The sequence below is a fragment of the Euleptes europaea genome, chromosome 18, assembly GCF_029931775.1.
Source record: "Euleptes europaea isolate rEulEur1 chromosome 18, rEulEur1.hap1, whole genome shotgun sequence".
In the NCBI taxonomy this organism is placed as follows: Eukaryota; Metazoa; Chordata; class Lepidosauria; order Squamata; family Sphaerodactylidae; genus Euleptes; species Euleptes europaea.
This window is the reverse complement of record NC_079329.1, coordinates 40,230,670-40,248,011: the sequence shown is the minus strand read 5'-3', so window position 1 is coordinate 40,248,011 and position 17,342 is coordinate 40,230,670. Positions and strand designations below refer to the sequence as shown.

General features: G+C 47.5%; 1 protein-coding gene across 1 annotated transcript; it reads right to left on the bottom strand.

Annotated features, from left to right (window-relative positions):
* Window positions 1-707: 707 nt before the first annotated feature.
* Window positions 708-17,279, bottom strand: BECN1 (beclin 1). The gene is made up of 11 exons (XM_056863183.1): window positions 17,153-17,279; window positions 16,823-16,890; window positions 16,521-16,579; window positions 15,574-15,664; window positions 12,459-12,595; window positions 11,655-11,849; window positions 8,501-8,647; window positions 7,642-7,791; window positions 7,494-7,554; window positions 6,780-6,922; window positions 708-893 (listed from the first exon to the last, which is right to left on the bottom strand). Exons 1-11 carry the CDS (start codon window positions 17,277-17,279, stop codon window positions 725-727), a joined length of 1,347 nt encoding a protein of 448 aa, XP_056719161.1. The 3' UTR covers window positions 708-724.
* Window positions 17,280-17,342: the final 63 nt, after the last annotated feature.

Below are 17,342 nucleotides of genomic sequence, written 5' to 3'. Positions count from 1 at the left end.
ATTATTTAACAACACATTTCTATTTCACCTTGCCTCATGGTTCAAGGCAGCTGACAATATGAACAAACGAGGTATGGGGGCTAGTAGCAGTTAATGGGAATCTGATAAGAGTTTTGTTTTACTACCTATCTACTTTAAACATCTGAAATGGGGCAAGGAAGAAATGGGAGGCCCCTGCTTTACTCCTGAGACAGCCTCTGGCCTGCAGGTAGGGCCTTGGATCCACTTACAGAAAAGCCTTCCATGGTCTTAGCAGCAGTGGAGAATTACAACTGTGTGGAACAGCCAAAGTGGAGCTGGTGTGTACTTACAGTACTTTGTTCTGAAGGACTGCTCAGGAGTTAAACTCAGAAGGGATGCAAAAATTTACAAGTGGTGGGGAAACAAGCTTTAGCCCCTGTATGTGCTGAATAAACATGTTGCAATCCTCCAGGTTACAAACTGGGTTTTATTTTTGTGTTTGCTTGTGCACTTCTGTGCAGTGACCAGACTGCCAGCACTCATTAGGCCACAGCTGTGTGCCAGGGCTTCTCAGAAAGGGCTCCATCCCCTCTTCTGGCCCCAGCAGCCTTCCTGCTGCTGAGCCGCAGAGACAATGCAGCCGATTTTAAAATGCCTTAACAGGTTTTTTTGGTTATGTAGTCGGGGTGTGGTGAGGTTACAGGACAGTCTTTTACCAGCCTCAAAACAACCTGCAGGTCCGCTTCCCCCGCTTCACTCTCGGTCATTTATTGTAGAACTGGGAGGAGACCCAGGCCAGGCCCCACTTCAGGTTGGTCAGCATGAACTTGAGGGCTTTTGTCCACTGCTCCTCGGAGTTAAACTGCGTCTTAATGGAGTACGAGCCGCCACTCCCGCCCGTGTCTTCGATCTTGCCCTTCTCTACATCCATTCTGCAATGGAGAAACACAGACTGGGTCAGGCTCCAAAACTCCCAAGTGCAAGCACCATCTCCTTCCCATTTAGATTCACAAGGCTTACCGACAAAGCAAAATGCCACTTCGTGGTAGCTTGGTGAGTAGAATAAGCCACACCAGCTCATCTTTCCTACACTCCTAATTAAAAGAGGGACTCAACTAGAGGAAGCTTCATGGTTATAGGGAGAATTAAAATCAATGCCCCACAAAATATCCATAGAGACCATCTAGTCTAACCCCTTGCTCAATGCAAGATCAACCTAAAACATTCCTGACAAGCATTTGTCCAGCCACGGCTTGAAGACTACCAGAGAGGGAAGCTCACCACCTCCCTAGGCAGACAATACCACTGAACTACTCTTACTGCAAAAAAAATTTTCCTACTATCCAGCCAGTGGCCTTTTACCCATAATTTAAACCCATTACTGCGAGTCTTATCCTCTGCTGCCAACAAGAACAGCTCCCTGCCCTCCTCTAAGTGACAGCATTTCACATACTTAAAGAGAACAATCATGTCTCCTCCAGACTAAACATTCCCAAGTCCCTCAGCCTTTCCTCGCAGGGCTTGGTCTCCAGGCCCCTGATCATCATCGTCACCCTCCTTTGCACCCGCTCCATTCTGTCTGCATCCTTTTTGAAGTGAGGCTCCAGAATTGCACACAATACTCCAGGTACAGCTTGACCAATACAGTGCACAGCGGAAGTATGACATCTGGCAATTTGGATGCTATGCCTCTGTTGATACATCCCAAGATCACATTAACCTTTTTTGTCGCTGCATCACACTGGCTGCTCATATTTAACTTACAGTCCACCCGTACCCCAAGATCTTGTCCATACACACTGCTACCTAGAAGTGTGTTCCCTCACCCAGTATGCTTTTTCCTCTGCAGTTCCTAATTTTTGTTACCCAGATGTAGAACTCAGCACTTATCCTTGTTGAATTGCATCTTGTTCACATCCACCCATTTTTCCAGAGTTCAGATCTCATTGGATTCTATCTCTATGTTCTGGTGTGTTTGCTGCTCCTCCCAATTGGGTGTCATCTGCAAATTTAATGAATAGTCCCTCATCCAGATCATTTATAAAAATATTGAAAAGTACCAGGCCCAGAATTGAGCCCTGTGGCACCCCACTGGACACCTCTCTCCATTCAGATGAAATGCCATTGACAACTACTCTTTGAGTGTGGTTCTCCAACCAGTTCCGTATCCAACTAACTATCCTAGAGTCTTGTCCAGTTTACCCATCAGAATATCATGGGGAACCTATATGTGCTACCAGCCCTGACCTGGATAGCCCAGGCTAGCTCAATCTCATTACATCTCGGAAACTAAGCAGGATAGGCCCTGGTTAGTATTTGGTAGGGAGACCACCACTGAATTCCAGGGTTGTTATGCAGAGGAAGGCAAACTGCCTCTGAATGTCTCTTACCTTGAAAACTATCTGGTTGCCGTAGTCAGCTGTGACTAGATGGCACTTTACACACATATGTGTTACCACTTTTGGCTTCGGTAGACGCTGGGTCAGGCCCATAAGTTCCAGGTTACATCAACACCCAAAGGAAATTCTAGAGTGAAGGAAGGTGACTTGGAAGGTGACTATGAATGTTAAAGGCCCATTTCCAGTCCCCTGCAGGGAGTGCACCATGTTTGTTTTCCTCCCTGAGGTCAAGATGGACTTCACTTGTCAAAAGTGTAAGCTGACAGGGCTCTTAGAAAAGATTCAGAGCCTGGAGGAAAAATCATAAGAGTTAGAAAGGGCCATACAGGCCATCTAGTCCAACCCCCTGGTTAATGCAGGATCAGCCTAGAGCATCCCTGACAAGTGCTTGTCCAGCCTTTGCTTAAAGGGAGCTCACCACCTCCCTAGGTAGCTGATTCCATAGCCGAACAACTCACTGTAAAAATTTTTCCCTAATATCCAGCCAGTACCTTTCTGCCTGCAATTTAAACCCATTATTGTGAGTCCTATCCTCTGCTGCCAAGAGGAACAGCTCCCTGCCCTCCTCTAAGTGACAGCCCTTCAAATACTCAGAGCCATCCTGTCCCCCCTCAACCTCCTCTTCTCCAGACTGAACATTCCCAAGTCCCTCAGCCTTTCCTCGCAGGGCTTGGCCTCCAGGCCCCTGACCATCCTCGTCGCTCTCCTCTGCACCTGCTCCATTCTGTCCACATCCTTTTTGAAGTGAGGCCACCAGAACTGCACACAAAAACTGCTTCACCTGTAGACTACAGTCCACAATAGCCATGCAGATTAGCTTTGGATTTCACACATTAACAGATCACTTCAGGATACAATGGTTCCATATTAACATACCACACCCTCATTAGCACATTATCTTGATACTTGCAGGACAATGATTAGCACATTACCTTTGATACTTTTTCCAGGACAATGATTCAGCTCAAACCCACCCCTTTCTGACTATATATTACTCTTCCTACACACTTGACACTGAGAGACACTGTCCTTCAGTGTTACTCCTCTGAAGATGCCTGCCACAGCTGCTGGCGAAACATCAGGAAAGAAAATACCAAGACCACGGTCACACAGCCCGGATAACCTACAAGAACCTCAGGAATTGATTCCAGGCCTTTGCAGTGGAGACAGAGATGGAAACACTGGCAGAGGAAGAACCACAAGGATGCAAAAGACAGAGTGAGGAGGGCATGGGGGTGTGAAGAAATGGCAGTGGGAGGAAAAGGAAAGCGTTGGTCATTAGTGACTCTCTGCTGAGGGGTGTGGAATGTCATGTGTCTAGTCCTGACCCCTAGCCCAAGAGGTGAGTTGCTTGCCAGGGGCAAAGATTAAAAATACTGCCGACCAGATGCCCAAACTGATCAGCCCTACAGATCATTACCCATTTGTGATGGTCCACGTGGGAACGAACAACATGGCCATGAACACCATCACACGTATTAAGGCTGACTATGAAGTTCGTGGGAGGTAGCTGAAGGGAATGAGGGCACAGGTAATATTCTCTTTGATCCTGCCTGTCAGAGGAATGCCACAGGGACAGAAGATAATGGAGGTCAACCACCAGCTGCATTGGTGGTGCCGGCAGGAGCAATTTGGATACTGGGACCCCGGGCTATGTTTTCTGGAAGATGGCCTACTAGCACGTGATGGACTTCACCTATCAAGGTCAGGGAAGAATGCATTTGGCAGGAGCCTGGGGAGACTCATCAGGAGGGCGTTAAACTGAGACCACAAGGGGAAGGAGACAACCAACAGGGATTCCAGTGAAGGAGAACAAGAGAGGCCCACCTGAGAAGGCCAGGTCAAATGCAGCCAAAGCTGTGGGGCTTCAGGTGCCTATGTACCAATGCCTAAAGCTTGTGCAATAAGAAGAAAGAGCTTGAGTTTCTAATGCAGAGAGAGGTATATGATTTAGTAGGCATTACAAAAACTTGGGGGAGGGAAGGCAGCTTGGTAACTGTGACTTGACGACACTACACACACACACTCGGTGGGATGATTCCCATGCCTGGAATATAGTAGTGGATTAATACGTTTGTTCAAGAAAAATCAAAAAGGTTAAAGAGGAGGCCGAGTGGCACTGTATGTGAGGAGAGGGTTGTTCTAAGTATTTGAAGGGCTGTCACTTAGAGGTGGGCAGGGAGCTGTTCCTGTTTTTTAGTGTTGTTTGACAGTGGAATCAGATACCTAGGAAGGTGGTGAGCTCCCCCTCACTGGCAGTCTTTAAGCAGAGGCTGGACAGCACTTGTCAGGGATGCTCTAGGCTGATCCTGCATTGAGCAGGGCCTGTATGGCCCCTTCCAACTCTATGACTCTATGAATGTAAAAACTTCTTAGCTACTTACAGATCCCCAGGCTAAGAGAGCCAAAAACAGGTTCATTATGAGTCTTAGACTGAGTCAGACCTTGGTCTAGCAAGATCAGTACTCTCTACTCTGATTGGCAGCAGCTCCCTGGGGGCCAAGGCAGAAGTCTCTGCCGTCACCTGCTAATTAATAGTTTTAACCGGAAATACCAGGGATCTCACCTGGGACCTCCTGCGTGTTTGGCCACTGAGCCGATACTCCCCTGGCTATTCTGCTTTATATCTCTTTTACAAGCATTACACACACACATGTAAATCACTGACCGAGTCACAGCCTCCTCATTGGTGAACACACAAAGCTGCCACTCAAGCCAGTATTCCCTATCCACCCAGGCACCAGCTCTCTGTCATGAAGTGGCATGATAACTGAGACAGTTGATCTGTCAAGGTCAATTTATCTATCTTGACTGGCAAATGGCTCTCCAATGGCTCTTCACATCACCTCCTACCTGATCCTTTTAACTGGAGATGCCAGGGATTGAACCTGGGACCTTCTGTATGCAAAGGAAATGCTCTGCCACTGAGTCATGGGCCCTTTCCTTTAAACCACTAAAAACCTTGCAATATGAAGTTTTTACCAGAGGCCTGAAAGATATGTTAGCACCTTCCTCATCCTGAAGGATAGCCCCATGTATAATACATTACTGTAGCTTAACCCAGACATTATAAGAGCAAGAATAACAGTAGCAGGGTTCTCTGTCTAGCAAATGTGATGCTATCCGAGCATCCAAATGAAGCATCAGATCTCACAGCACGGCCTCTGTATCCCAAGAAAGCTCTCTTTAAAGGAGCCAGTGATGCCACCAAAGCTGAGATGAATGCCACTTCTCAAAGCCACTGAGCCCTTCAGACGAGCCCTCATCCAGTCAATTCTCGATTCAAGGCACCTGCTCAGCAGTTCCATTCCCTCCCCTCTTCTGGCTCCAATGAAAAGGAGGAAGAGCTGGAGGTCATCAGCAGGCGGATGGCGGCTCACTCCAAATCTCTGAAGTTCCTCATCCAGGGGTTTCATGTAAATGTCGCAAAAGCATGTGGGAGAGAACGGAACTCCGAAGAACACCCTGAAGGCTCACAGTGATGAATGAGAGTCCTCCCCACTATCACCCTGGGACCTGCCCTGTAGGGAAGCCTCTGACCACATACTCAGGCAGAAGGCTCAGAAAAGCCAACAAGGTCACCACCTGCCCCACTCTTGATCCTAACTTAGGTCCTCCTCCATGAGACTGTTCCAGTGCCGAACAGAAGCACAGGTGCAACCTCATCTTGCAGCCGGCTGCCCAGGTCCAAGAAGAGTTTCTTAAAGAGCAGCTTCACGGATGCCTTCTTCAAGACAGCAGCAGTAACTAGTCATGATGCATCTCTATTCTCTCCAGGATCAGAGGAGCATGCCTATTATATTAGGTGCTGTGGAAAGCAGGCAGGAGAATGCTGCTGCAGTTGTCTTGTTTGTGGGCTTCCTAGAGGCACCTGATTGGCCACTGTGTGAACAGACTGCTGGACTTGATGGTCTTTGGTCTGATCCAGCATGGCCTTTCTTATGTTCTTATGACTCCCTTTCAATGAGGGATTTACCAACTCCTGAACCCAAGTGGTCATTCCTCTCTGCACACCTCTCCAAACACCAATCAGTATTTTGTTGAATCCTTTCAACAAGAAGGGTTTCCAACATGGCACATTTCGGTGCTCACAAAGCAACTTGCAGGGAAAGCGAAATGGCAACAGTTGCTGCCTATCAAGGACCAGCATGGGCTCTTGATCACAGATCCGTGCTACCTCTGAATGTGTCACTTCCACTACTGGATATCAGAGTTAAAGCTCGACAATATTTGAATGGAAGATGTGGCTTCTTTGGAAGTCACTTGCCAAAAGCTCTCGAAAACAACCTGTAGCAACAATATCCTTTAATTATGCCTATGTGATTCACATATTTTTATCCTGATTCTATCAGTGTTCCATTTACCGCTGAGAAAAGGACTCTGTATTTACCTTGAAGCAATGAGCCTTTTTTGTATTACCTGTAAGGCAAACAGAAGCGTGTCTCGCCCTTTTCCACCTCCTCTTTGAACTGCTGCACACAATCCAGGAACGCTACCATGGCGTGGTCGAATTTGTTGTCCCAAAAAAATCGCAAGCCGCCTGAACAGTAAAGGGGCAATTCCTTGAAGACACAAACATCGATGCCAGAAACAAAAAACACATTGTTCTCCAGATGCCCTAAGAACTTAGAGACGCTTGTCTTTTTAGGCTCTTGAAGAGAGAAAGAGGGTTGGGATCCAACCAGCTTCGTTGCGACTGAAAAAGTAGGCAGAGTTTTGACCATTCAAAATGGCTTGGCAGGGTAGCATGGGACCTGCATTTGAAAAAGCTAAACCAGGTGGGACTGTAGTTAGGAGTAGGCAAAGGAAAAAGCTGGCAGGAGCCAACCCAAAAATGTCTCTCTTGCAAAGAGCACCGATTGAAAAATGGAGAGCCTTGAATCTGGGACAAGAGAACTTCCATTAGTTTATTTTTTCTGAGCAATCTTCACCTTAATCCTAAACAGATTACGTGAAAGTATGTTCCTGGCTTAGATTTTCTGAGTTCGTATTTTGAAGTCTTTCAACCGCCTGCAAGAACACACAAAGGGCAACTGTCTTACAAAAACCCTCCCTTTTCCTGGAGCCTTCTCAAAGCCTGAGGCCGTTTCAAAAATATCAGCAAGATCTTGGTAAGGAAATCAAACTTCTTACCTTGGATTTGTCTGTGAGGGACTCCAAATAAGAGTGGTTTCCATATGGGATGAGGCGGTACCTGGAAGAAATTGGGTGAAGCTGGTTAAGTCTTCCTGCCTGAATGGCCCAGTGGCCAAGAAGAGACAGCTTTTGTCCCCTCACCTACCTCTGAAAGTTTAGGCCCATTTTATTGGCCAGAGCATGGAGAAGCAAGACAGTCTGGCCCCAGGCTGCGTTGATCTCATTCCATTCCACGGGGACGCTGGGGAGGCGGCCCAGGCGGAAGTTGTTTATGGTGCCAAACTGCCCGCTGTGCCTGCGCAAGAAGGAGCCATCAGCCATCCTCCTCCTGACAGTTTCCCAAAACATCTCAGAGCCAAACTGAACCTCTTAAAGCTTTGTAGAACAGTCTCTACAACAGATCCTGCTTCCCAAAACAATATCTGTTCTACCTGCAGAGCATCTGGCTATTGCAACCACATCTGCCTACTCCAACCCAGAATACTCACCCGCACTACCAATTCTTTTTGGCTTAATGAAGTGGCTTTAAAACAGAAAGCGCCTGCTCCAAGGCAGACACAAGTTTGGTTTGGTTTCCAACTACCACTGAAATGGTTTGTGAAAAGAGTGCTAGGAATGAGGCCATGCGTTAGTCTAAGGGCTTGCACACAAGGCTGAGTAACCCATGGCTCTTCGGCTGCAGGAGAAAGAGGCCCCTTGGAAAGGGCTGTTTGGCAGAAGGGTAGCTGATGTGAGCACCAGTCTCCCGTTGCCCCACTTGGCAGTGGATGTGATAAAATTTCAGAAATGGACCCCCCCCCAAAAAAGAAGTTGTAAAAATGGACCCCCCCCCCAAAAAAGAAGAAGTTGTAAGGCTGAGCTAGGGAAGGGAGCCAGCCAGAAGCAGAGCTCTTCGGAGGATTCCTCGTGTGCTACAAATCTGATGAATCCCCCACTGGGGGAGCACAACTTGGTTGCACTGTGGATGTCCTCCCTGCATACCCCCAAGTCCAGCCAGGACTTACCAGATATGGAAGGTGGCATTAAACACGTTGGTTTTCTTCAGCTTGTCCAGCTGCATTTGGGCATAGCGCATTTGATTATCGACACTTTTCAGTTCATCGTCCAGTTCCAGCTGCTGCCGCTTAAACTCGCTGTACTCCTTCTGGTACCTCCAGGAAGCATCAGGGAGACAAGATTACTCATCCTGGGTATGAGATACCACCTTTCCCCAAAATACTGTACAAAATAAATACATTGAGACCACCTGCATCTGAGCCAGGATATAGTCAAACAAGCCCTCTCTCATCTTGGGGGTGGTGGGAGAAAATCATTAAAAGCTGCAATTCAGCAGCCGTGATAAAAAGTGGGCTTGAAATCCAAGCCCAGATCCCCACAACCGAATCTGCTGAAGGAAAGTAAGAAGCAAGTGGTGCTGATGGATAACTTCATTATGCCTGCATTGAATGGGGGCACAACTGTAATTAAAGGACTTGGCTAAAAACTCAAAATACCTATTAGATCTAGAAAGGTAGCTGTGTTCGTTAACGCTTATGCTTGAATCAATTATGTTAGTATCACCAAACTCCTTTTAGATCCAGGATTCCTGTGGGGAAGAAAAGAAAATATACTATAGCAAAAATGCTCTTTCCCTTGCGGCATTTAGTTCAGAAGTCTTCTCCATTTTGGCAGACATCTGATCTGACCATGCTGAGCCATGCCATGGTAACCCTCTAAGTTACCACAAACAACATGGGGCTTCCCTTGAAGATGATTCAGCTGGCGCAAAATACAGCAGCCTGTTGTTGGAAGCTGCCTGTAGGAGCTGCAATACACCATTCCAGAAGTCTCTTCAGTCTGCCTATCTGCTTCAGAGTCCAATATAAGATGCTTGTACTTTAAAGGTAAGCAGCATTAAAACCTTTATGACCTGGGCCTACATACTTGATATGATTCTCACAAGAAGGTCTCCTAGCTGTGAGTATGATCCACTACAGACTTAGGATGGTTCTGTTGCTGCCTTGCTGCTGGAGAGCCTCTCCCCGCAAAAGGGGTGAGGCAGGTGTAGGGCTTTCAGCCAAAATGTAAAAAAGAGCTATTTAAAAGACCTTAGGGGGCAAGCTTGAAGACTATAGATGTGGAGTCCATTTTAATAGACAGCCAGAGTGGTGTAGTGGTTAAGAGCGGTGGACTCTAATCTGGAGAACCATGTTTGATTCCCCATTCCTCCACATGAGTGGCAGATGCTAATCTGGTGAAATGGATTTGTTTCCCCACTCCTGCACATAAAGCCAGCTGGGTAAACGTGGGCTAGTCACAGCTCTCTTAGAGCTCTCAGCCCCACCTACCTCACAGGGTGTCTGCTGTGGGGTGGGAAAGGGAAGGTGATTGTAAGTCAGTTTGATTCTTCCTTAAGTGGCAGAGAAAGCTGGCATATAAAAACCAACTCTTCTTCTTCTAATTATGTGCTTTAATTAATTTAGACTACTACAACTTTAGACTTTTGTACAGTATTTTGTGTTATTACCCGCCTTGAGTCCCAACTATGTCAGAAAAAAATGGCTTATTTAAATAAAGACACAAGAAAGAGGAGACACACTTGTCTAAAAGCCTCGGAGAATGTCTTTAGCCAGTGCCAGAAAGACAATCCAATGCCAGGCCATGACTGAAAAGGCCCTGCTTCCGGCTGTTCCCTGATATAGCAACAGCAGGGCCTGAGACGAAAATCTCAAAGGAGAGACAAGAATAAGATCTGGACGAAGGAATCAGCAGATGAAGGAGATAATTCTTCTCCCACAGACAAAAGACAATACAACGGGCTAATCCCTGAAACTTTTTTTATAAATAACAAGTCAGGGCCCACAACAAGGAGCTACAGATTAGAAAGTTCTCTGGCTTTTTGAGTTATGGAGCTGACTCCCAGTGAAGCACACGTCGTTGGATCGTGATGGCAGTGGTCTTCTCAGATCCTGGCCCTCAGTTTACAAGCATTAAAGGGACAACATCAAAAGAGGAGAAGGCAGGGAACCTCCTCCTCATTTCCCCACCCCAAGAGCAGCCCTGGGGTGAAATCTCTCTATAAGCCTTCTAAATAGAGATTCAGCAACTTTACAGAGCTTCAATCCCCAGTATTCTTCCCTCCCCCACAGGGTTGGATCCATGCTGTAGAGCCTCAAGAGCCCCAAATCCAGCCACCTGCCAGCCCAGAGCATTAGCCCCGTAGCACTGTTTCGGGGGGAGGGCACCTTGTTCATCTCCCCTCCACCCTCCCCTCTATAGGGGCCTTCAGAACCCCAATCCAGCCCTCTACAAGCCTGTGGAGGCTGACCAGCAGCTTGTGCTTCCACTCTGCCTGTCAGCCAGCAGAGTGAGGAATGGGCAGGTACAGAACTCTCTTTTTGCTATTGTCTTTCCCTTTTTGGGAGACGGGAGTGTTGGGAAAAAACATTTTTCTGCACACCAGTGAGTTTCTCTTGGCGTACAGAGATCTCCCTATTTCTTGTGCCTAGGGTCCTAGCCTGTAGAGGGAAAGTCAGACACTTAAGAGAATATACACGCTGGGAGCCCACAAGGATTTCCCCACCCCAGCCCTGTCTCTTTAGGATTCTCAGATTCCCCTTCCTCGTTTGCATTAACTGATTCTCAATTCCTTTTCCCCATTCCATGCACCCTGGAACAGATTCACTCATCAGGCCATTCTTGATTCTTTCCCTCCCCTTTTTTTTTTTGCTTACTTTATAAAGGCATGTTTTTCTGCATACCTGGGGGGCTTGAGGGAATGTGTCCATACCCCCTATCTGGCTTGCGGGTGACCCCATGGTGGCTCTTTGGTTGCATGCACTGAGTCCTACCACTTTACTTTCAGATATAGTGAGGATGATCTATGTGGAGACCACATGACGTGCAAGAGAGGGCCAGTATCTTAATGGGAAAGGATGAAGGGAAATGTTTATTAGATATGTAGTTGGGGAGAGTCTTAAATGTGAGATACAGGGAGCCTATGCAAAGAATGAGAAAATAAAGTAAGATGTGTTTAAGTTTAGGAATTGTGGGCTGAGGGGAGAAAGCCAGACGAGAGAAGGGCAGCAGCCAAAGAAAAGAGGAGACCATCAAGAGCTTCAGGACAGATTCAGCCAGGGAATCACAAGATACAAGATTTAGCAAGAGCTTGGCACTCACTCCACTTCCTCTTGATCCAGCCGCTCTGCCTCAGCCCTGACCTTCTCAAAGGCTTCAGCCATCGTTCTGCGCTTCTGCTCAACTTCCTCCAGCTCCTCTATCAACCTCTCCTCCTCAAGAGCAAGTTCCTTCAGTTCCAGCTGCAGCTTCTCCTTGTCATCCTCATTCATCTGCTCCAGAATTTCTAGGCATCGCCTGCATGGAAAACCCCCATGCAAAATTTTTGAAGAGGGGCAAGGAGCTACTGTAGGTCCTGACACCCAGCCCCAGAGCACTGAATCTTAGGCAGCAGTTTCTCATTTCATTTACCTCTGTCTCTCCAGTCATCACGGGTATAAATGTGCCAGTCATCACAGGTATAAATGTGCTTTTAATTCTAAAACAGAAGCTAAGATTTTGCATTTACACAGCATGATGACAGACCCATAGAATACCCACATGCTGCTATCTTGAAGGGGAAATGTGTTCCAGGAAAGCTTCTCTACTCTTCTCTGCCCTAGGCTGGCTCCCTTGCAGTGCGCCTGAACTTGGCTCTCAAGCTCAAAACAGATGGAGATGGAGGGAGATTCACAATCGAAGGCTTTAAGCTGCACATGGCCCTGATTCAAACTGCAGCCACAAGGAAGGGGGTTAATCCCTGTCAGGTGTTCCAATTTGTTGTTTTTAAATAGCTAGCAGCAGCACTACAAAGAGGTGGAAAGATCAAACCACCTCTCTCCTCCCCCACTCTGCCCTGATATGAATCCACGTAATTTGCTTTTAATAACTACAATTTCTAGCACATTCAGTTTGACCCTCACATACTTGTAGTTCTGACATTCGTTCTCTGTGATGTTGAGCTGCGTGTCCAGCTGGTCCAGAAGCGTGTCGGTGCATTCTTCACAGAGAGGATGATCCACATCCGTCTGCCCAGACATGATGTCAAACAGGTCACCTGTAACCTGGGGAGAAACAGCAACTGTTCTTGCAAGGAATAGACGGAAAAGAATTTCCACGGATTATGACCATGAGAGAAAACTCCCACACAACAAAACCATTATGCCAGTTTGGACTTGATGCAAAACAGAACTCTAGGTAGCTGAATGTTATATTTCCATACACTCCAGTAACCCCAAGGTTTCTCTGAAAAACAGGCCATACACTGCCGAACCTGATGGAGGTGGTGGCAGACTGGGCCTTGAGGTACCCCAGGCTGAAAGCCTTGAGGGACTTCAATGTACATGTAGATGCTGCCTACACCACTCAGACTTTGGACCTAGTAGCACCCATGGCTGCACTATGACTTTCCTAGGTTGTATCAGGTCCCACACACCGAGCAGGCCACACGCTAGACTTGATCTTCGTGATGGGGGGTGAATATTGTTCCGATCTCTATGGACAGGGTGCCATTACATGTTCAGATCTGAGGGCCTGTCTGGACCTACCAACTCTCCTCTGCATAGGCAATGAGTGGATTTATGCTCACCTGCGGAGTCTTATGATCCATTGGTTTCCAGAACGCTCGGCAGGATTGATACTTCCTGGCGATATGTTAGATGTGCTGTCGGAAGACTGGAACAGCTATCTTTTGGAAGCCATCAACAAGGTCGTACCCCAACACCCTCTTCGCCCCCACTCCAAAGTGGCTCCTTGGTGTACATTGGAGCTGAGGGCCAAGAGGCGGATGTTTAGAAGGCTGGAGCAAGTTTGGCGTTGTACTTGCGACGATGCTTCAAGAACATCTTATAGGCTGGTTATGAGATGGCAGTGAAGGCCGCAAAGAAAGCATACTTTGCGGTCTCCATTGTCTGCACAAGCTCTTGTCCGGCACAATTATTTAGGGTAATTAGATCTCTCTCATCCCTACCTTGGGACTCTAAAAAATATTCGGCCATTAGCTGTGAGGTTTTTGCAAGTTTTGCGGATAAAGTCTTGTTGCTCCACTGCTTGATCTCCTCGCGAATGTTAATGCTGTGAGTGAACTAAAGGCCCCATAGCCTTCGGGTCCTATTTTACATCCATTTTGACAGCTCTCTTAGACCGTTGTAGGCAGGGTTCTGTCAGCTGTGAGGCCAACCACTTGCCTCCTTGGTTGGTAAAAGCCAGTGCAAGAGGGGTACAAGCTTCCCTGGAAGCCATTGTCAATCTGTCCCTGAGTTCGGGGGTCTTCCTGGGAATGTTGAAGGAGGCAGTGGAGACGCTGCTCCTTAAGAACCATCCCTAGATCCTTTGGAACTAGCCAACTACTGCCTGGTTTCGAATCTTCCATTTCTAGGTAAGGTAGTTGAGTGAGCAGTGGTTGAACAGTTGCAGACTTTCCTGGAGGAAACATCGGCCTAGAACCTTTCCAGTCTGGCCATGGGACGGAGACGGTACTAGTCGCCCTCACGGATGAGCTCCGTAGGCAGCTGGATCAGGGTGGGTCGGCGCTACTGGTGCTGTAGCTCTCACAGCAACATTCAACACAGTCAATCACGATCTATTGGCCCACTGCCCCGCCAACATAGGAGAACGTGGGTCTGCCCTTCGATGGCTGATCTCATTCCTTCAAGGTTGGGGGCAGAGTGTGATGTTTGGGGGGGAGGATCTTGATGCGACACCCTCAGGTATGCGGAGTCCCACAGGGAGCAATCCTCTCCCCAATGCTTTTTCACATCTATGTGTCCCCTCGCCCAGCTTGTCAGGAGCTTTGGTCTGGGTTGCCATCCGTATGCTGATGACACCCAGCTGTATCTGCCAATAGACAGCTGGCCAACAACTTTGCTTTTAATTCTTGCTACTCCTTTTGTAACGCTGTCTGAGCAACTCCTGGCTGTTTAGAATTTGTAAGGACTTCTAACATTCGTGTTCGTTGTTTTTGGATTCTTCCTTAACAGCATTTATGGTAGGACTCTATCCCTATCTGCCTAGTTGCTGAGTAATGCTGGCTCGGAGATGCCTCATTATAGCTGCCTCATAATAGCCTCGTTATATCAGAGCCAGCTTTGTTGGCCTCAAAGATGTCTTGCACTTATGCTGTGTGCCCATTTTGGGGTCCGGAAACTGGACTTTCCCCAAATTTTTATTACTGACAAGGAGATTTTTTAAAGGAATACATTGAGAAACAGAGACTACTATTAGTTGCTTGCTGCTGAAGGATGGTTGAAACCCACTTTACACGGGGCTGCTCTGGAAACTTCAACTGGTGCAGAATACAGCAGCGCAGGTCCTTATGGGGACCCCTCTAAGAGCACACATACAACTGTGCTTCGCCAGCTGCACTGGCTCCCAATTGAGTACTGGATCAGATTCAAGTTTTTGGTACTCACCATTAAAGCCCTGAATGGTCTGGAACCAGTGTATATGTGGGACTGTCTCTCCCGTTATGCCCCCCAGAGAGCATTGCGCTTGGCTCAGAACAACTTGCTGGTTGTCCCTGGTCCTAAAACCACATGGCTGTCCTCAGCCAGGGCCTTTTCAGCTCTGGATCCAGCCTGGAAGAATGCTGTCTAATGAGACCCGTGCCCTGGATGTAACTCAGTTTCGCAGGGAATGTAAGGCGGAGATGTTCTGCCAGGCATATGGTTGAAGGCAGCAACGGCTATATGGACTGGATTGCCTTTCTTTGTCCTTCTCTCTTTCCCCTCCCTTTTCCCTGTTCTTCTTCCACCCCCGTTGTCAGTGTCTCCTCTGGCTTGAGCCGGTGATCCTTGGAGGTGAATGGCCTGTTTGACGAACATCTGGCAAAGACATTCCCTAGGAGCCGGTCACTGAGAGAGGGTTGAGTTTTAAGTTTTGCTGGGCATTTTAATTACTGTTAATTACTATTAACTAAGACATATAATAGTCTTTGGTATTGTACTACATCTCTTCTTAGAAGCTGCCCTGAGCCCAATGGTGCCAGGGAGGGCAGGGTACAAACTGAGTAATAAATAAAAATATAGATTAAGAGTCCGCTTGCCTTGAGTCTTCTGCTGAGGTTCTCCATGGTGCCTCCATCAGAGGCCTCTCCGATCAGAGTAAAGCTGTTGGCGCTCTCTGTTGACATCATCCTGGAAAACACAAGAGAATCGATCCACACTCCCACACACAATTACCAAAGCCTGAGATCAGAGCAGCTCACTCTTGTGCCCCACTTGGCCGCCTGCTGGTCCTAAACTTAAAAAGGGTACCAAAAGAGAGAAATGAGCAAGCAGCAGTTTACCTCCTATATCTCATGAGCAATGCCTAAATCTTCCCCACCACATAATTGTACCTGATAGACCACGGAGGCTTAACTTTAGGTAGTCCTGCCCACTCTTGAGCATTACTTGGGACTTTACCAAGACAACATCAGCTCTTCTACCCCAAGGGTTTCAGTTATACAGCCCCTGGGCTTTCCACATCAATGTGCATGTGCATACTGGCTTGCTTACTTGAAGAATCTGGAACAGCTGTCTGTAAGCAAGTGTTGCACCACACCTCTCCTCTGGAGGCATACCATGGTCAGGACTGATAGATCAGTTGGGCTCATAGCTCAAGAGTCAGACTCAATAGTTTTTGCTTCCTTTCAACTATAGGCCCAAACCCAAGTTACCTCCCCAGGTGCAGGCCAACAGTCTGCAGCTAATAAGTACATAAGGAACCAGCTTAAAATTTAGGCCAATACTTGAAAGCACACATTTTAAAGTCCCACAAGCAGGGATTAGAATACAGATGCTTATATACTTTGTCACTAGTTGGATCCTGCAGATCCCAACCCTACTTCACAGTTCAATGTATGAATGTATCCACAACAACAACAAAAACCCAGTCCTAACCCCCTTCCCCTCCAATTTCATGCTTGGCTATTTCACAGGTGAGGCAACGGAAGGGTTTGCAACATTTGAAAATAAATATTTATGGTAAAAACACAATGGCAGTAAATACCTGGCAGGAGGAATGAATCTTCGGGACACACCATCCTGGCGGTTTTCAACAAAGGCTTCCTGAGAAAGAAATTCAGCATGACACCTAGTTACGGTGCTCACCCTACAGACGTCAAACTGCTTGCTTCTAACGCACAATCTTGCAGGTAAACGCATTACCTATATCAGCCCAATTTTACCACCCCACCCAGCAGCTGCACATACCTAGGTGTCACAACCGCCCAGCCAGCTACGTTCCCAAAGAGTGAAAGAGTGACTAATGACAAGGTTGCTTATTTTCATCCTACAAGCCAGGCTCTTTACCTCTGTCAAAGCTGTATCTTCGTCTTGTGCATCCCCTGGTTTAGCTGGAACAGCAGTAAGCAGAGGAGCTAAACAGAAGACAGTGGTTACTAAAGCCTTGCTCTGTGTGCGGGGTCTGGTAGTGGCAGAAGAGCATTCTGCACTTGCACTGATACACTTTTTGAACTACTACTTGCATATGAGTGGCAGGCTCTGCAGCTCAGGCCTAGCGATCCCTGCCAATAATAATTCCTGGAAACCCTGCCCTCCGTGCCCTCGGGATCCCTACTCTAGTGGGAAACCGCCTCTGTCTACCATGGCTCATGGCAGCTTTCTCCAGCACCTCTTTACCTGTCAGCTCTTGGATGGTGACTTTGTCGAGGACCTTAAAAGAAGTGTCCAGCTTCAGGGGCTGGCTGCAGCGCTGGCAAACGAAGCTGACCTGCATGGTGCAGGTGGGTGACTTCGACCCTTCCATGCCTGAGAGAACAGAAAACAACGATCCCAGAAAGGGGCCTGACCTCCATTTCTTTCGCAACCC

What these genes read in the sequence shown, in the direction of transcription:
- BECN1 (XM_056863183.1), bottom strand. Translation starts at nt 17,279, where the DNA reads ATGGAAGGGTCGAAGTCACCCACCTGCACCATGCAGGTCAGCTTCGTT. An exon ending in ACCTCAGCAGAAGACTCAAG is followed by an intron (nt 12,596 to 15,573) that starts GCAAGCGGACTC and finishes GTTTCTCCCCAG; the next exon opens with GTTACAGGTGACCTGTTTGA. An exon ending in AACGAATGTCAGAACTACAA is followed by an intron (nt 11,850 to 12,458) that starts GTATGTGAGGGT and finishes TTTTCCATGCAG; the next exon opens with GCGATGCCTAGAAATTCTGG.